The 19,950-nt window shown below is 44.8% G+C and overlaps 1 protein-coding gene across 6 annotated transcripts in view; it reads right to left on the bottom strand.

Moving 5' to 3' along the window:
- Ttc12 (tetratricopeptide repeat domain 12) overlaps window positions 1-19,950 on the bottom strand; it is a 56,744-nt gene that overhangs the window by 11,339 nt on the left and 25,455 nt on the right. For 4 of the 6 annotated variants that reach the window (XM_078047026.1, XM_040285232.2, XM_078047025.1 and 1 more), the window contains exons 9-21: window positions 19,749-19,809; window positions 19,082-19,270; window positions 17,921-17,990; window positions 17,086-17,174; window positions 14,410-14,578; window positions 8,205-8,297; window positions 6,842-6,902; window positions 6,036-6,173; window positions 5,446-5,544; window positions 4,930-4,998; window positions 2,849-2,950; window positions 1,571-1,670; window positions 561-786 (exon numbers count right to left, since the gene is read on the bottom strand). In XM_078047026.1, the coding sequence (XP_077903152.1) occupies window positions 561-786; window positions 1,571-1,670; window positions 2,849-2,950; window positions 4,930-4,998; window positions 5,446-5,544; window positions 6,036-6,173; window positions 6,842-6,902; window positions 8,205-8,297; window positions 14,410-14,578; window positions 17,086-17,174; window positions 17,921-17,990; window positions 19,082-19,270; window positions 19,749-19,809 (1,466 nt within the window). Of the gene's footprint in view, window positions 1-560; window positions 787-1,570; window positions 1,671-2,848; window positions 2,951-4,929; window positions 4,999-5,445; window positions 5,545-6,035; window positions 6,174-6,841; window positions 6,903-8,204; window positions 8,298-14,409; window positions 14,579-17,085; window positions 17,175-17,920; window positions 17,991-19,081; window positions 19,271-19,748; window positions 19,810-19,950 lie in introns of those variants that run through there. The other 2 variants (XM_078047028.1, XM_078047029.1) reach the window with 2 other exon arrangements.

Genomic DNA, 19,950 nt, shown 5'->3' with positions numbered 1-19,950 from the left:
CATCCTGTCTATCTTTGCTTCTTTGCCACCATGAGGTAAACAGTCCTTCTCTGCCAAATGTTCCCAGTATGATGTACTGTGCCACCATGGGCCTAAAGCCACAGGGCCAAGTGAGCAAGAACTGAAACCTCTGAAATTGTGAGCCAAACAAACCTTTACTCCTCTTAAGTTGATTTTCTCAGGTATTTTGTCACTGTGATGAAAAGCTGACTAACAGAGAGTGGGAGAGGAGGAGAGATGGTGTGAGAAAGAGAGGAGGAATGGGGGCAAGTGAAGGAGAGAAGGATGGAGAGAATGAGGGGCAAAAAGACAATGGCTGTAAGTGTGTGGGACTGATGCCTCTTGAGTTGGAAGCTGAGTGTTCCCCAGTTCCTTTGAGGAAGACTTCCTGCAGGGAAGAAACTGCTAGGCCCCACAGAGGCCCAGGCAGAAGGCATGAGGGCTCCCAACAGAACTCCATGTGGCATATGGTCCCTTGCAAAACAGTGCTTGGCTTGGCCCACTCTTTCTGAAATGTCACCAGCATTTGGGATGGCCTGGCTCGGTGGTGGCTAGTGTACCTGGGCTCGGCTGTACACAGCTTCCCCAGAGCAATGCCTGCATTCAGCTGCACCGCTGAATTCTGAGAGTCGCTACCAGCAAGCTTTAACAGGACCAGCACCAGGTCTGTCTTCAGCAGAGAAGATGCAATCTTGGGTACCTCCATGCAGTTGCCAAGACAGAGGGCAGCATTGCCCACCAGAATCTCGTCATCCGAGCTGAGCAGCTTCATCAGAATGTTGAACTCTACAGGGAAAGATGAGAACAAGTAACAAGGAACAAGCTCCTCTGGATCCCCTAAAAGGAGCCTGGCAATGGAACATGGGCGGGGGGCAGGGAGGCAATGGTGGATGCTGAGCTTCCCCAGAAACCCTGGGAAGAATGGGCTCCCTCACACTCAGAAAATGTCCACTGAGTGCTACAACCTCCTCAACTCCTCCCGGTGTCCCTGCAGTATCTCAGGTGCCTAGAACAGCACCCAGCACAACACAGTTGCTGTGTGAATGAGCTGAGTGTGCCAGGCAGGTCTGCTTCTCCAAAGTCTCTCCACGCCCCATAACCGTGACAGTCCCACTTGGCAGCCTGAGCGGGAGGCAATGTGCCCACCTCCTGTCTCTTCCCTCTGGGTTCCCATCCCTTCATCAGTCACCTGTGGTGTTAGGCTTAGACTCTGTTACTTCCCTTCATCTCTAAAAGTTGAAAGTGGTTTGTTTTCATTTCCCCTCCCTCTGTGAAGGAAGAAAGCTGGTGCTGGGTCAGTTTAAGTAGACTTAGAAACCATTTCAGTTTAACTTGGGCAGAGGAGAAGGTTTCCCAGAATCCACCCTGTTACCTTGGAGTGGTCTTTCAGCTGGGCCTCCTCCCTGGGCACTCTACCTGTGCATAGCCAAGAGGCTAATGAAATCCTTTCCTATTTGGAGGTGAACTGACATCTCATTATGCCAATACTGCAGATGGCCATAGTTCCCTCTGCAGCCTCAAGGTGGAGGAACCTCTGGGATGGGGGTGCCTTGATGAAATCCTCACTTACTTTTATCGAGTCTTATCACTTCTTCCCGCGCTTCGTGATAACTATTTGTGCAGATAGCCAGTGTCTTTATAGCATAATGTGATGCAGTCTGGCCTCCTGTCTAGATTTCAGGATGAAATTAAAAAGTAAAATCAATCTATGATAATTCTTGACCAGAAAGCACAGGAAGAAGTCACAGTAGAGCTATTGGCCTTCTGAGCTTCTAAGAGAAATTCCACTGAGAATAGCATGAGCTTCCTGGTGAGCGGGGAGAGACTGTCACTCACATACCCTTCTAATAGCTCATACTTTAGGCAGGAACGTAGGCCTGTCATGTATACCTGACACCTCTAGAGGGCTTTGAGCAAGTGGCTGAGAGGAGAATGATACTGTTGATAGGTAGATCTACCAAGAAGGAGAGGGAAAGGCCTTCCTGTGTCCTTTCAGCTTTTGAGAATGAAGCTGACATTTGTTGTAGAGAACATCATGAACTTAGATCATCATAAGAGGTGACATATATCAAATCATAACCCTTAAAACTACCTAAGGCGGGGTTTTTAATATGCATGTGTATATTTGTACAATTTGCTGTGTGAACTTGGGATCTGCAGCCTCTGCCGGGCTACAGAGGTTGTTTAGAGGGAATGACATCATCGTCCAAGTGGCAGCCTCAACTCAGACCCACCATCCTACCCTCTCCACACCTCCTGCCCCCTCAGCCTGGGGTTCAGTATTGCTGTGCTAACATGCCTGGGCCTCACTGGACACATGCAGGTGGGATCCAGACACAGCAGCCTAATAATGCACTTTGCCCTTTCAGGTGAACCAGTTGTTCGTTTGGCTCCCCTGCACTCATTTCAGAGGGAAATTCCCACATCCTCTGGTCACATGGTAACTCTACAGCCTCCATGTCTCATAAATGGAGTTATATCCAGCAATCTCCAGATAACTATTTAAAGCATCATGAGCCCATGAATAAAATAATTGACCTGAAAACCTTTCAAAAAGCCATTTAAATCGTCTCATTAAAGGACAGAGGCCATACAATTTGAAGTTAGGCTGGAAGGGTAAGCAGTTTTTTTTCTGGATGTATCTGAAGAGGAATTTACTTATTCTTTTGCTGATGTTCAGAGCATTGTCTGGGTGGACAAGCTGAAGAGAATCCCCATTCTGGAAATTTAAAATCTAGCAGGGATGGCACAGAGGCACATTACTGAACAAAGCCCACCTTCATTCTGCTCCCTGAGTAAAATAACACTCCTGGAAATCTTAGAGGTTGTGACCGTGAGGCCATTTTACCTTCAGGAATTTAATCATTTTCTTCACCACTCCTGTTCTCACAGCCTCCTCGATGATGTTCAGAGAGGAAGAAAGGGTCCGGCTTAGAACACCAGCAGCTCTCTGTGTGAAACAGAAAGAGAATGATTAAATGTCTGTTTCAGAAATGCTGATGACCTTTAAAAGTTAACAAGAAGTTTGGCAAAGCAAAAGCAATCATTAGTATCAGAAGCAGAACACGCACCTGGATTTTTAAACAATGTAATGGCCAAGTCACCTGTGGCAAGCATGGTTACTGTTAATGAAGCTGCGAGGTAGGCAGTTCAAACACTGCCCCCTGGATCACAGAGGCCCCCCTGACTTCAGCTTTACCCAGGATGGACCAGCTCAACTCTGAGAAGGAAAGCCCTCTCTGGTCCTTCCCAGAGTTCCACACCAGCAGGGCCCTCATTAGGAGAGGTTCTGCTTTCTGGATCAATCCTCTCTTTTGAGTTTTCATTTATCCTTATCTTTCTGAATCTTTGTCTTTTTGTTCTACTTTCTGAGAGATTTTATTTACTTTATTTCCCAGCTCTCATGGCTTTTTAAAAATAATATCAAGTAGTTACTGTCTTATAGGTATAACTATCTTGAATCTTTCTCAGGATGAAACTGATAGTTACTACTATTTTCTTCTATTTCCTATATATCTTTCTTTCTCTGGGGTCATTTTTTTCTGTTTATCTTTGTTTTTCTATTTGTGTGTGCTTTTCCTAAAATGTCTGATGACCTTAGATGCCCAATCACATTTATGAAAAAAAGCAATAAAGATGTGTGTGGGCGTGTTGTGTTCATGGGAAGTTTGTTGACAGGCAGGCAGAGACAGGGCACCCTTTAATACTAAAAAGACCTCAGTTTTCTCTGGACTTCTAATTTATTAGAGGAAAAAATACAGGACTTAAGTTCTAAGGCTTAAAACAGTGGACAATATGCACTATCCAAGGACCAGATCCCCAGGATGAAGCTGCTGCCCCGTGCAGCAAGCTGGGAAGCTCCCAAATGGGACACGCATGGAATTATAGGAAAATCTGACCCGAGAGCTTCCCTGAGGACACAGGCCCAGTTTTAGGTCTGAACCACACAGAAAAGCCCCAGGCACTTGAGAATAGTGGTACTGACCACTTTGAGGCAGGTCACGGGCCTCTTCTGAGGCCCCTCTTATAAAATGCATGCCCCTCTTATAAAAAATGCACATATACTTGGAATCTACACAATTTCCCAGGGTTCAGGGAACCTGAAGACCCACCACACTTTCATGGAGTTCAGGTTGCTGCGAGTACTTGCCCTAAACAAAGTAGGTTGGATCTTTGTAGGAGAACCATTTCTAAACCCTGGAGCCATTCACCAGCCTACAATCCTTGAAGGGCTAGTTTCCCAGACTTGCCTTGAGTATGAACCTGACTTTTGCTCTAAGTTTTAGGTCCTGCCTTAACAGGTAGGAAAACAGGGCTGAATCTTTCTAATGTAAGAGAAGAACATGCTCTAGGATGATGGCGAGTACCTCTTAAATCACCTCTTAATATTCTTCTCCTGATGCCCTGTGCTAACATAAGCCTTCTCCATCTTGGCCAAACAGCAGGACACAGAAAGCCTTTCTAGCATGTGTTCCCAAAGGGTCCAAACCATTAAGCATAAACAAACTCTAAGATCTGTGGCTTCAAACATGTTTTTCTCAATGATGGAAGAAAGGGATTGTAAATAAAATCCTTTGGCCTGTCTGGTCTGCACATGATCTCTTGAAATATGATAAACAGGGTAGATTATATATATTATCTGGTTAGATTCCAGAATATATAGAAAATGGATTCTTATCTTTGATTCATGGACTACAGGGGGTCTACAGATGCACTCTGAAAGCAGGTCACCAAATATCCCAAACTGTAGGCAAAATTCAGCATTTATTTGTTTGTGGGCATCATTCAGAGGTGCACATCTACTCTATACCTCAGAGAGGAACCAAATTCTCAAAGGTGGTGACGGGAAGAAGGTTGAGATGCACTGACAGCAAAGTAGAACAAGAACAAGAGCAAGGAAGCCGCTTCTGGACTCTCTAGAGAACTTACTGTTAGGATTCCTCCATCCTGGCAATTCAGTAGAGTCAGGCATCTTCTGCTCACCTCCATAGCCCAAACCTACAAGCACGGTGAGAGGGAAGAAGGAGAGTTGAACACCCTGATCATTGGAATCCTCTGTGGAGTTGCTTCTGAGCAGTCAAACAGAAATGACTCCCTTCTCCCCGCCACCACGTGCTGTGCAGATGTCCCCATAATGCCTTTCATTGCTCTTCTTCCTTTTTTAACTCTGGGCAATGCTTTGACAACAGGGGCCATACTTTATTTGAACTTGTATTCTTCTCTGCACCCTGGGCACACAAGTAGCTTTCTGAATGAACGTGTAACTGAGCAACTTATCTCATCCTCAGCAGAGCAGCGTGACAGCTTCCCTCCAGCCCTCTACATTCCCACTACTAGCATTCGAGTCTGTATGCCTTGGTTGTCTTTGAGAATGTGAATGGTTCTATGCAACAGGATGAGTTTAGGCTGTTCCAGGGCCCAGAGAGGGAGATAAGAAGGCCATACCTCTGAGACAAAGGGGACCTGAAGACACACGTTCATGATGAGTCCCAAGAGTGTGTATGTGATCTCTCTGAATAGGTCCAGGTCCTCCTCACACCTGGCCTTGGAAACAAAACAAGGTAAACAATGACCTTGCTGCTTGACAGCTTTTCATGGTCATCTCTTCCCTTAGACAGAGTCTCAAAGATACTTGAAATTGTCAATGTCATGAATTTAAGTGATGGTGGAAGCCCAGAGACCTGTTCTGTGACTTCACGTTAATCCAGGAGCTGTGGAAGGTGTCTCTGGTCCTCTGTCATTTTAAACCTAGGGACAAGCTGGGCCTGTCTCTAGGTTTAAAATGAAGAGTGAGTGCTAAAATGAATGATCAAGTCGGTTCTACCAGGAAATCCTACAAATATTGACAGGGTGGCTGAGACTTGATCTGGAGAGGCCTTTAAGTCTAGCAGTCCATAAAATCTATGTTTACAGAGGGACTAATAACTAGTGGCTCCTGCACCTTGAGAAACAGAATTTTTGAAAGATAATTAAAAAGGAGATACTGCTCCCCTAAAAAGATAAAATACCAGCTTTGAATAGAAAAACCAAAATACCAGGAATCCTAAGCAGGCATCCCCAAAGTCTTCACAGGCTGCCATGTGCTTCCGGGTGGCAGGCTCAGCACTGAGGTTCCCCATGATGGCAATGCACTGGCAGAGAGCTGAGGCATTAGTTACCTTGGGATCCCTCTTCTAAAGTAAAGCAAGAGAAAGCGAGGCCTCAGAGAGTAGGCAAATGTCTGCTAGGAGCAGCCCTCACTCAGCAAAAGGCTGGGATTCAGAGCTTAATGCCACACGGGGACATCAATTGGGGTCACCCTAACAACACAGTGAAGCCTGGAAGGACTTTGTGCCTCCCATGAATCAGCTGGGAGGACCTGGGCAAATCCCTTCGCTTCTCCATTCCCACAGCTGAAAAACTCTGGGGTAGGATTACACTCCTGGAGGACCCTGAAGCTTCATGACTATCTGGGTACAACTTGCTCTCCATGGTGGACCCTTACTGTCCTCTGCCTGAAAGAGATGATTTCCTTTCAGGGGACAGGTGCAGGTTTTCCTGAAGATAAGACTTTATGCCAGGAGGGGACTGATGAAGACTGACACCCCCCACCACCACTGTTACCTAGGCTGCAGTCCACTTGCAGTTTTTTCTCCTCTGTGACTGACCCTGATCATATGCCACCTCTACCTGTCCAGACTAAAGCTATTTTAATAATTGACATTTTTGTATAAATTGCAGCTGGGAATAATGTTTAATCAATCTGAGAGACAGAGTGGTTCCAGGGTGCAAACTGTATTTAAACAGCTCTGTTCAACTCCTGGGTGCCTGTCATGGAGGCTAGAAATGAGTGTTTGCTCACCAGAACACCTATGAGTGCCGGAAGAGCATCTGGAAGGTTGGCCTGGAACCGGACTTGGAATCTGTTGAGAGAATAGCAACCAGCATTACTTCTACATGGCACAAGCTATAAAATACAACATTTTGGGTTATCCACTGGGCTCCTGTGATTTATAGCATGCATGAATAATTCACTCTGAGCTTTGGCCTCCAAAACTGTCACTGAGTATGTAATATGGCTTTAGTTTTTCTAAGTCTAGAGAATTGTCTTTGACGTCAAACACCAGACCTCAGATGGCAGATCTTCTGAGTCGAATTACCGGACCTCTGGTGAGTTGACTCTGCACCCTGAGTCTATAGGTCATATGTGTGATGTGCAGATGGGAAATACAATGTAAGCACATTGACTTGTTACAGCCACCAGGAGGGGCCCAGATGCATACATGTGTCTATGTGCTAGAGCACTCCTCACTCCAGGCCTGGGCCAGATGCCTGGCTTGTCTATAAGCATCAGCAGTTCTCAATCACATGATGATTTCTAGGCAAGATCAGTGATTTTTAAAAAAAAATCTTAAGAATGAGAAAAATAAGAGTTTTACTATTATTCACCCCAAGTGCTAATTAAAAGAAAAATATAAAAAACAGGCAGGAGGAGGAGTTTATTCATAATATCACTGGCAACCCAAGGGAGGCTACACTTTACACTCATTCTTGCCTGCTTGCTCATTCATGTTCATTCCATACAAATGTGCTGGGCAGTTACTGTGCACCAGGCACCAAGGGGAAGAAGCTTCCCTGACACTTTTCAGGTGCACTTACTGTGATAGGCACTGTTCTAAGTAGCCACCCTCTTATATCTGTGAGAAATTGATACCAGGACCCACGTGTATATCAAAATTCAAAGATGCTCAAGTCCCTTATATAAAATGTGTACTTGCATATAACCTACACATATTCTCTTGTATTCCTCAAATCATCTTTAGCTTACAGAACCTCATACAATGTGAGTGCTGTATAAATAGTTGTTATACTCTATTATTTAGAGAATGACAAGAAGAAAATATGTATATGTTCAGTACAGATGCATGTTTTCCAACATTTCTAATCGCTGGTTCATTGAATCTACAGATGTAGAAGTCACAGGTATCAAAGGCCAACTGCATGTTACTTACTGCACCCAAACCCACTGAAGACTGACCTTCCCTGCAGAAAGACTGACATGGGAGCGAAAATCCACAGCCTCTGGAAGGCATTGGCCTTCCTATTCAGCAAACCTTGTGAGGCCTGGTCAGACATGCCTAGCCTATCTGTATACTGCACATGTAAGAAAATGATAGTTCAACACAGGCAGAAGAATTATCAGTTTCTGGAACTAAAAAAGTTACCTTTCATCCAGAGCCAAGTCTGTGAGCAGTCCCATGGCAATGTTGGCCTTCTTATCTAAGAAATCAAGAAATGACAGCAGGGCTTCCAATAATCTGCAAAAACCCATAAAAAGCCTCAGAGGGGGCTGTCCTCCAACTACCAGCCTCCCCAACAAGTGACTGAGCAAGGAGTTCAGGAAGGAGTTGGGAGCCTGGTGAGAGAAGCTGAAAGGGTGGTCTAGCCATGCCTCGCCAGGACGCCCAGCTCCAGGCCTGACTCAGAGAGATACTATCCTTCCATGGCTCTACCACTTAACATGAATTCCCTGGGGTTGAATAGTGTTAACTAAAGTTTATAGATTACCAGACACCAGCTTGGGAAGGAGTCTCTGGGGCTCTGCTCTGTGATTCTGGCTCAGTCAAGTTCATTAACTTAGATGACATCTAAATGGCACACTTACTAATATGCTGATGACTAACGTGGGAGGCGCCCTAATAAGGCAGATGATGGAATAAAGATTTAACAAGATCTTGACAGGCTGCTGAACACATCAGATAAAATTTGATAGGATTAAGCTCAGACTCCTCTACTGAGAGCTAGAGATTCTGTATAGTAACAGCATTGGGAGACCTGCATTATAACTGGCTCACACAGAAAAGGGCTAAGGGATTTTAGTCTACTACAAACACAGTCTGGCCAAGCAGTCTGAAGCAGCTGCCAAAAATGCTACTGAATTCTCACACTGTCTAAACGGATGTACTGGCACCAGAATAATGGTGCCATTTGCCCACCCAGCAAACCTGTACTGGGCATCTACACTGTGCTTAGTACTGTGCTCAGCACGGACCTCCTGGTTCCCCACAGTGATACACACACAAATAAATAAGGAAGAGAAGTTGTGTGTTAGATGGTGTGTTAGAAACAGACACATGTTGAAGACTCAGAGTCTACCTGGCAGGAGGCGTGGATGATGGCAATGAGGAGGGCCTCAACAGCAGATGACATTTCAGTGTCTCTTGAGAGAGTAGCATTACCTATTCATTCCTTAATCCATTCAGTCAACAATACTGAACGAGCACTGACCATATCAGGCAATGTGGCAGGTTCTGGGGCCATAACAATAAAACAAGACTGTGTCCTGGCTCAGCCCTAGACAGTGTCCAGGGAGCTTGCAGGCCAGCACTGGGCACATGGGGACAAGAAAACAGCATGTCAGGCAAAGTAACCTGAGGCAAGTTTGGGTACTAGTAGAAGCTTCTTATAATTAGTGCTTAGAGTAGGAGGGGAAGACAGGGACAGTGAGGCAAGAGAGATAGACAGACCCAGATCATGGTGGCCCTCTGTGGTCTGCTGGAAAGTTTTCACAACCCTAGAGGCCTGTGTTCTCCAAAGTAGAGTTGATGGAAGACATGCTTAGTGGTGGTCACAGAGGAGTAGCAAGGACTCCCAGGCCACTCTCAGCCACTGTGTGGGAGAAGACTCCAGGATGCTGCATTTTTAATCAAGGACTCAGGTGACTCACAATCACTGTATCTCGGGAATTGAAGAAACAGTCATATAGGCAACAGAGAGTCATTGCAGCATTTTAAGTAGGAAAATAACAGGACAGATGTGTTTTTTTTTTTTTTTTGGTACCGGGGATGGAACCCAAGGGTAATTGACCACTAAGCCATATCTCTATCCCTTTTTGTATTTTATTTAGAGACAGGGTTTCACTGAGTTGCTTAGGGACTTGCTGAGTTGCTGAGGTTGGCTTTGAACTCACAATCCTCCTGCCTCAGCCTCCTGCTGGGATTATAGGTGTACACCACCACACTCAGCCTGATGTGTGTTTTTTAAAATAATCCTTTTGTTGACAGGGCAGAAGCCAGATTGGAGCATGTGGGATGGGAGGCAGGGAATCTAACCAGGGAGAACTGATTGTCCAGATAATAAAAGTGAAGAGACCAACCAACAGTAGCAGCTACAGGGGAAGCGGTACCATGAAAAAGGAGGTACTTGTAAAGACTGAGAAGGAATGACTAAGAGAAGGAGGAGAAATGGAATGAAAACAGGAGCAAGGATGGAAACATACTGACTTATAGATGTGGTAAAGGGTGACCCTGTTACTTCCAGGATCATGGTTTAGGCAAGTGGATGGATAGAAGTCCTCTGCAAAGACAGGAAGTTCAGGCAGAGGTCTGGACTGAAGAAGCACACTTCAATTTATTAAATTTATGGCACTCATGGGCACTGAAATAGAGATATCCAGTGGCAGAAGGGTGTTGTTATCCAGTACTTGAGAGAGGGACTCAGACTGTCTCTTAATCAAGGCCACAGTTGAAATGAGGACCACGGGTAGGATTCTGGAGTCTCTGACTTAAAAGGGAGAGCATAAAGGGACTGATGAAAGAAGACAAGGAGATGAAGCCAGGAGTGAGGAGGTGGGCCAGGAAGGGGCATGTCCTGACAGTAGTGGTTGTGGAGTTTCGAGAAGGGTAGGATCAAGAGGATCCAATGCCACAGGGCAGCCAAGTGAGGGAAAGACAGGAAAGAGCCCATCAGAATGGGCAGTTGGGAATGTGGCATCTAGTCACTCACTCTTGGGGGATGAGATCTGCCTACCTAGGAGATCTTCTAGGATAGGCATGGAAGCCAAATCACATGAGGGAGCCAGGGTGCTTAACCTATAAAAGGCTGGTGTCTTCCTACACCTAAGGCACTGGAAAGCAGAAGGAACCGAAGCCTTCTCTAGGCCTTCCAGAGTCTGGACTTGGCTTCAGCCCAGAATGCTACGGGGCAGCAGTTTGTGTTTGGTGTAAGGAAATGACTTCTAGCAACTAGACCTAGGTTGGAAGTGGACAGGCTGCCCTGGGAGGTGAGCTCCACGTCCTCACTAGATGGGGAAAGACTCGCAGTCTGTTAGCTATGTTAGTTCCCATCTTCAAACAACTGAAAATGCTGGCTCTTCCCTGGGGATCATGCACAGGTGTGCTGGGATGCCACAGAGGGGCATCCAGGCTGGGCAGGTCAGGTTGGTTTGTCACTAAGGTCAAGGTAATGCCAAGCTTCTGCAAATTCCTCACTTCCTCAGGAGTCTACTCCAGAGTTCCTGTTGTCAGATGATTTGTTTTAAAGTTAGGTCAGATTCCTTCTCCACCAATTTAAATCTATTTTCTTGGTCTTAAAGATGAATGCTAATGAACCTGAACAGCACAGAGGATGAGACAACAGTCTAAGATCATTTTGGTTTTGTCTTGGGAGATGTACACAAGTTGGCTCCCTCACCATGTGACAGAGTACTCATGCTGAGTGCAGTCATTACTAGAGGAGACAATGTGTCTGTCCTTTCTAGCTCCTCTCATCCCCTCTCCCTCAGAGGCAGGTTTTCTGCTCTGTTGATAGGCAGCTGTCCCTGTGGACGCACCACACAGGTCAGAGAAAGGTCTCAAGCAACCTGTAAAGGCACTACCACCTCAGTTTAGGACCCTGAAGAGAAAAAAAAAATGATGACAGAAGTAAGCTGCATCCATGCCGAGTCCAGGCATGATGCTAGAGTCTGTTTGCTCCTAACGCCTCCCAGTCCCACTCCCTGCCACTCTGCCTGACCCCAACATAGAAGCTGGGGCCATTTTCCCTACCAGGGGTGGCATGTGACAGAATTTTGTTCTAACATATATAAACAAACAGTGCTTTTCTTAATAAAAAGAATGAATCTGGCTGATCTGTTTTAGAAAAGGAAGGCAGGCTACAGCAAGCGAGGAGTGCCCAGGGGGAAAGGTTAGAGCACAGAGACTTTGACTTCAACATCTTTAAGTCATCTTTTAAGTCACAGGTTACTATGCTTAGTCTTTCCTTGTTTTGTGAGGAAAAAAAATAAGCAAGGCTCTGTTTTGTTGAAGCTCTTTTCGGTTGAGCATTCAGTAGGATCCTGCAGAAAAAACTTTAACCAACACAGATATATCATCTCTCTTAAATGTTATTGTAAGTTTCAGTTGCAGAGGAGACGCTCTGGCCCATCAGGGTGAGTAACTTCTCTGATCATATAATTACAAAGAGACAAGCAGAGGATTTAAGCTCGGAACTGCTTGAGTCTAAAAATCCAGCCCTGTCTACAAAGTGACAATGGCCCTTGGCCAGTCCTCATCAGTGAACATTCACTCTCTCAGCCTCACATATGAGGGGAAGCATTTTGGGAGGAATGTGATCATGTGTGCCTCTGTGAGAGTCGTGGGACTGTGTGCTGTCCTGTCCTGCTTCTGCCCACTTCATTTCATTGTGGAGAATCCATTACATCTCCTTCTAATTTAATTGAAGATGGACATTAGCAAGACTAGTGGGCAAAAAAGTAATAAGCTGAGATTTCTCAGTCTAAAGAGTGTGGGCAGAACTGCATGAGGTGATTGTAAATGTCACTCTCCAAGACACTGGAAAAATGCAAATTGAGACTCAAGCAATTCAAAGATAGCTTGGGGAAGAAACATTTATGATAACTATAGCTATATTTACTCAAAGAGACAAAAATCAAATGAAAAAAACGGTGAAGGTACCGAGAAAATAACTGCAGATTCATTTGAAAAATAAAATGTGCTTTTGGAGAATTTAACTCCACTGACAGTCCACCCACCAGATGGACTGAGCTTTAGGGGCCACCAAAGCCATGCTGGGGGGCACTGTGGCAGCAACTAGATGGTGATGGGGAGACAGAGAGAGCCACAGCTGGGGTTTACTGACCACCCTGTCCTTAGCACACAATGAACCTCCTCAGGATGGGACAGGTGCTGACAGGGCTGCAGATTTGGCTCCTTTTTTCTTCCAATTGGGACCAAAGGGCAGAAACCAGGTGCCAAGGAACTACATCTGGGAGAGAGGAGGGTAAGTTTCCCTTGGCACTTGCTGTAGCTTTTCCTGCCTCATCTGTGAAATGGAGTCATAACACTGTTGCCTGCATCTCAGGACAGGGGAGTTTAAAAAGAAATAATAGTGAGGAAACTGGAAGGCTAACTACTAGTTTTAGGTTATATCTGAAATGCTTACAGAGCAGGCTGTAGTCACTGCTACTCTTTCCCTTAAGCTGAGCCACATGATATGGCTGACATGCATCCTTTCTAATATAAAAAATGGCAATTTCCTATGTTTGAATCAACAACCTGAAGATAAATAAATTGAAAATTAATAAAAAATAAATACTCTAAAAAAATAAACAAAATGATTAAAGAAAACTGAAAAGTACTGAGCACAGTCACTGTGGTTCAGGTAATTTTTTAGGGAAGTCTTGGAAAAGAGGGACATTCCATTCTTATGTGATTCAACCTTAAAAGCTTTTCTTGTAAAAGCATTTGTTTTATTAATTTATACTCTACCTTCTTTTCAGAAAGAGGTACAAAATGAGGTGGCATTGCTTCAAACAGGAAAGAAAGAGAAAAAGTAAGGGCAAGAACAGGATAGGGCCAGGCCTGAGGTTAAAAGAGTAGAACCAAGTGACCCTTTTCAAAGCAGAGCTCCAGATTTGGCTTTAGAAGTGCCACCACTGACATTATCTACAATATCTGTGAGATGGAGACACTTCAGTTGTGTGGGGACAGTGAACTGTTCTCCGTACTTGTTATGGTTTAGATAAGAGGTGTCCCCAGAAGCTCATGTATGTGACAATGCAGGAAAGTTTAAAGGTGGAATGATTGGGTTACAGAGCCTTAACCTAATCAGTACATTAATTCCCCAATAGGAATTAACTGAATGGTAACTATAGGCAGGTAGGGTGTGGCTGGAGGAGGTGGGTCACTGGGGGTATGCCCTGGGGGGGGTTACATTTAGCTTGTCCATGGTAACAGCTTGTCTCTGCTTCCTTGTGGCTCTACCCTGGGTTGCTTTCCTTCTTTACACTCTTCCACCATGATGTTCTGCCTCACCTTGGATGCAGAGCTAAGGATCTGGCCATTTATGGACTAAGACCTCTGTGACTATGAGCACCAAATACTTTACATCCTCTAATTGTTCTCTTTGGGTCTTTTGGTCTCGGGTGAAAGAGCTGACTAAAAGAGTACTGAGTTCAGACAGGAACTTATCCCAGAGCTGCTTGGGACACAGCATTACTTTCAAAGGCTCTTTCTGCTACTGACCCTTCAGGAAGCCTGACAGCAGTCCATACACAAGAGCAGCATAAGGAGCTGAGGCAGGCCCCTCTCCATTTGTCTAGTGAGTGGGGACCTGAGATGCCACCATCAAGACCCCTTAGCAGAGTCTTACCGGGTCAGGTCAAGGTGGCTGATGACCAGGCTCCGTCCATTCTCTGTCTGGGCAAGCTGTACCAGTAGTGCCAGGCTCTCCTGTTGGATGGCAAGGACTCTGGATGTCAAGAGGGAGGGCACCAGCCTGGCCCAATCTGGGTACATCATAAGCAGACGCTGGTTTTCCTCTGCAAAACATAGGGGTTATCTGCTTGGTTCATGTCATGATGGCAGGTAAGCCTGTTTTTTCTCCCACCCTCCCAATGGGAAATTAATTCTTATCCATTCATTTGAGGGGCAGGATAATATGTCAGAGCAAGCCTCAAGAGCCAGACTGCTGGGTTTGAACGAACAGGGAGCAACCTTAGCCAACTGTCAACTCCTATGTCCCTCAGTTTCCTTATTGGTAAGATGAAGGCAATGACTCGCCTCCTAGAGCTATTAGTAGGATTTAATGAGTCAATACCTGATCAGGCCAGAATGGCACACACTCAATGGCTACCATTATTGTCAAAAGGTTCCTTGGTATATAGTATCTGGAAATGAGAGGCACAGGTAAGAAATATGCTTAACTGTGGAATATCATTAGATCATCAATCTTCATATAACAGCCAGAGTAAACATTTGAGTTCTCTCTCAGAAACTGGAATGTCACATAAGTTAATTAATAAAGCATGCCCTCCTCCTAGACTATGAGCTATTTTAGAGTAGTGGCATAGATTTACTTCCTTACGCTTGACCAGGTATTTGAATTTATCTGAGTACAGAGAGGAGCAGACAGGAGTATGAGACTGAGGTACGAAACAGGGCACAGCAAATTGGATCTCAGCAGGATGAGACCCATTGCTATGCCTCATTAACCTGGGCTCTCCTCTCTACCGTGTTAACTGCCCATTTGTACATGGCACACAGCATTCAAGAAGAGGACACACCAGGGCTCTTCAGGGTCTAAAAGAGCCAGATGCAGAAGCACAGGATCTGACTTTCTGCCTACCCATCAAGCTACCCATGTTTTCGTTCAAACATTAAATTTCAATCCTACAGTTCACCTGTCTATGTAAAATAGGATCTACTGATCTTCAAAATGGAAAGATTTATTGGTTTGTTTGTTTACAATTTTTTTTCTTATACTGGAAAAGTAGCTTGTTGTAAGTCATTTAAAGAACACAGAAGTAGTATAAAGCTAAAAATGAAAGTCCCCTTCCCCAGTGCCCCCTCCAGGTAAGCCTATTTTATAAGGAGCTATTATTCACTCTCACAAGAATAATGTTAAAAATACTACACATTGGGGCTGGGGTTATGGCTCAGCGGTAGAGCGCTCACCTCGCACGTGCAAGGTCCTGGGTTCAATCCTCAGCACCACATATAAATAGTTATCGTGTTCAATAACAACTACAAAAATAAATATTAAAAAAAATACTACACATCCTACCTGTAGTTGGCTTCTCTTCCCCACTCAACAATATGTCACCAATATATTTTCATGTTCTCACTTTTAAGTGTTTCATTTCCCATTTTAAAAACTTCTCTGTATTTATTGGGTTAGATTTATCAATATTTCATGGATCTGAGATACTTACATGTACATCTGAGGCTGTGTCTGACAATATTTTTCAGATGTTAAAAAATGTAGCTCCAAGGTTCACAGATACCAAAGTAAAAGTGTTGCTATTTCAGATTCACACAGAGAAAACACCAGCACCAAGCCCTGCCTTGCTCACACCCCTGCAGGTGCCTTTGCAAACACACAACCCTAAGCCAAGTGGCGTCTTAATGCAGAAGAACAAGGCACCTAGATGACTCCTCTGGGTAGAAAGTGTTTTAGGAACTAGGTTCCCTGATTGTCTAGTTTTCTAGAATTTTTTTTTTTATTAAGTTCTTGTCAAGAGTCCACTCTATTAACTCAAGGGGGAAATATATTATCCCACAGTCAGCATGTACAGGATATACTGCACTCATAAGATCTATTAATGGCTCACCAAATAGCCCTGTGAAAAGGAGATGCAGCTATCATTATCCCCATTTTTACTGTTTCATGTCCAAGGTCATACCTTCTTCCATGAAACCCTTCTTAAAAATGAAGGAAATATTTAAAACCTTTATTGACATTGAAGTTAGAAAGGTGATTAAGAAAGATTATCTATGAACTTAATGAACTCCAGAAGACACTAGCATGAAGAAAGGTAAGAGCTGACTTGGAAAGTAAAATGCTCACACCATTTTATTGTCTCAGTATTCAACACTATCAGTGTGTGCAGATGCTGGCCGGTGCACATTGTACATCTCAAGATACTGAAAGTGATACGATGGCAGCAAAATGAAATAACATTTTTAGGCAGATAAGAAAGGAAACACTGTCCATCCATGGACAGCACATGAGAAGTAGTCATGGCTTGCAAAGAGGGGAGGGAGCCAGGTGAGGTGACCACTCCTTATGCAGACAGTGACCTGGCCCACCATCCTCTGCGCAGCTCTCCCAAGGTTGGGAGGAGTGTGCAGGCAGGATGCTACAGACAAGGCTGCAAAGCAGATCCTGCTTGTGATCCACATGATTTTGTGGGGAGGGGTGTGTGTGAAGGTCTACACCAATTCTCTTAGGCCTGGCCTTCTGGGGCTGGGGGACAATCATGCCAAACCTGCAACTTGCACATCACCAGCAGTGAGCCGGTGATTAGCGGTGGTGATCTGGGCTTACCATTCTCACTGCACACTGCTTGCCAAAGCTTCAGAACAGACACACAGATCGTCTCTTCAACCACATCTTTCCCTGTCATGGAAAAGCACCTACAATGGACAGAGAGAGCAACACAGAATTTAGAAATCAGTCCTGATTTTCTTTTCACTTGATTTTATTTCACTCCCAGATTTGCCAAATGCAAATTTAGAAAATTTATAAAATCCAGAGCCACAGGTCACCAGGATCAAGGACTGGCCATCACTGATCCAGATCATGGACATAGGTTGAGGAGGTTAGGGTTGCCCAGGGGGTGGGTGGTAAGCCAGGGGCTGTGGGGATGACTGAATATACTGGCACATGCTGGCAACTCAAGCCCATGTCAGGGTCCTAAGCCTCAGGAATTATACCAGAATAGCTGAAATGTTAAATGCAAATAAGTTCAGCAAATCACCCCCTACCGGTTGGTAATTTATTATGATGAAATTCTAAATGGATGGCCAAGACCCAGCTGATTCTACTTCTTGATGTGATTAGTAAATTCTAAAAGAGGAAAAGAACAGATACCAATCTTGGGAAACCAGCAAGAATGGTCCTTTCTCTGACTTTGAAGTGCCCGGAGGAGCCCTGGCTCTTCTCCTACTCTTCCTCCTCTCCAACTGCTAGCTGAAGCATGACTCAAGTGACCTAAGGTTCCAACCTCAAGGGTGTTAGTGTGGGAGCTCTGGGATCCTGGAGGGGACACCACTGCTGAACGAGGGGCAGGGACACAGTACCATCACTGTATGTGTGGTCATTCCCAAGAAATGGTTCTTTCCTTGCTTTGATGCTGGGTTATCTTCCCAAACATCCCTACCTTCTTATGACTTCATTGTCACTGATGATGCGGAATCCACCGTGTATTCTGAATAAAGTTTGTTCTGTGCCTGAGACAAATTCATAGGAAACCAAATCAGGCTCCTGAACTGTCCAGCTGGTGTCCAGCACAGCACAGCAAGCTGATCACTAACTCCTAATATGGCAGATCCAGATCACCAAATTGACAGTTTGGCAGCAACAAATACCTCTACACTTCGAAAATGTAACTGTCATCAGCCACTCAGTGCTGCAGTCAGAGGGACTACCTAGAGAAGGAGCAGAACTGGGGTGGCATCATGGGTAAGCGGCACAATTCATCAGGTTGCAATCCTTACAGAGAGCCTCCGGGAGCTGCTTAACCACTGTAAAGGACTGGCACGCCCATCTGTTCTTAAATATTTATTCTGAAGTGATTTCCAGGCTCTAGAGAGGAACCCGTAATCTCCCAAAAACTGCTGGAGGGGATATTTGAGTGCTCTGAATTGTACACAAAGGCAAGCCAGGGATGGCCATCCATTTGTGCAAGCAACATTCTGTACAAGTAACAAAAATTGTTTAAGCCCTGGCATCAATGTTTACAAGAGCTGGTAAAAGGAAGCAGCACAGCTCTCATTAGTGGAAGGAGTGCCAATGCTTCCTCTGAAACTCTCTTCACATTCTAAGCAGTCATTAAGTGTATCTGGTGTGAACAGGGCAGTTTATCCTACAAACTTCTACCTTTTCTTTCTCTACAGGGAGGAGGTTGTGTGCATAAAGAATGTCTAGGGTGGGCATAGGAATGTGTGGAACACATGTGAGGACTACCTGTGTGTAGAATATGTACACTGATACCAGTACATGTGTGGAGTGAGTGTGCATGTATGGTTTGAGAACATAATATAAATACATACGGAATGAGTGCGTGTCAAGCATGTGTTTTATGTTTTGTTGTGTATGGTGGTTACTGTCTGTGTACTGAGGATATGCATGGTCTGAAGAGAGGATGGAAGAGGGGTGGGGGTATTTTTTTGTGCACCCCCTTTAGCACATATATTAGAGTACATCTCCAATCAATATTGTATAAGGGACGGAAGGATTCTTTGCCTTATAAAGCCATACCTCCAAAGCCTATCCCTTCACACTGACAGTACGCATGAGAAAGAACACATCTCTAGCTTACAGTCCTTCATCATTTCTGTCAGGATCTCCATCCCCCCTGCATAGAACAAGGGCATCTGGTCAGGTTTGGAAAGGGATTCCAGGAGGTTTTTGGTTGTCACAGCTGTGTCCTTTCCTGAATTCAGTAATTCATGGGCTTCCTTCTCTTGAAGGTCTGCCTTCTCCTGAAGATGGACTTGGTTCAGGTACTCTAGCAAAACAAGCAGGAGAAACCCAAACTCAAACAAAACCCTAACAATCAAAACACCACATAAGAAGTCACCTTTCCCTCCTCTCCCTATCTCTTCCTCCCTCCTTCCCTTTCCTTCTTTTCCTCCATCCAGATGGGAGGCTGAGAAGCATAAACACATGAAAATAACTGAAATTTTTCTTCAGCAAGAGAATTTTAATAACAATGTAAAGTTTACACCAAGAGTCTTAAACATTTCATCTTGGGGACTTAGAAGATTAGAAGTCTCTAAAGGAGGAAAGCATAGGAAAAAAGGAAGCAAAAATCAGAGCAAGCAAACAGAAGGAAAAGGAGCAGACCTATTAATACAGGGCTGGAGAATAGAAAAGGCCAGGCTGTGGCCTCATGGCCAAGGGCAGGGACGGTAGGAAGGCACCCTTGGGAGGAGCACAGAGGGAAATGAGATTAGAAGGAAGGGTATCAGCAGGAGCATTCTCACCTTTCATCTGTGTCTGAAGCTTGGGGTTTATTTCTAAGATCTTCTGGTAACACTCTCTAGACTGGAAAACAGATACAAGACCTTGAAGAGTGGTTAGTGGGTACAAGAAGGATTACAAGAAGGATACAGGGCATTACAGGGCTTGGCTTCTTCATTATTTCCTCCTGGCCTCCTCTTGCTCCCAATGCAGGAAGCAGGCATG

Source organism: Ictidomys tridecemlineatus, chromosome 4, assembly GCF_052094955.1.
Source record: "Ictidomys tridecemlineatus isolate mIctTri1 chromosome 4, mIctTri1.hap1, whole genome shotgun sequence".
In the NCBI taxonomy this organism is placed as follows: Eukaryota; Metazoa; Chordata; class Mammalia; order Rodentia; family Sciuridae; genus Ictidomys; species Ictidomys tridecemlineatus.
This window is presented reverse-complemented; position numbering and strand designations above follow the sequence as displayed.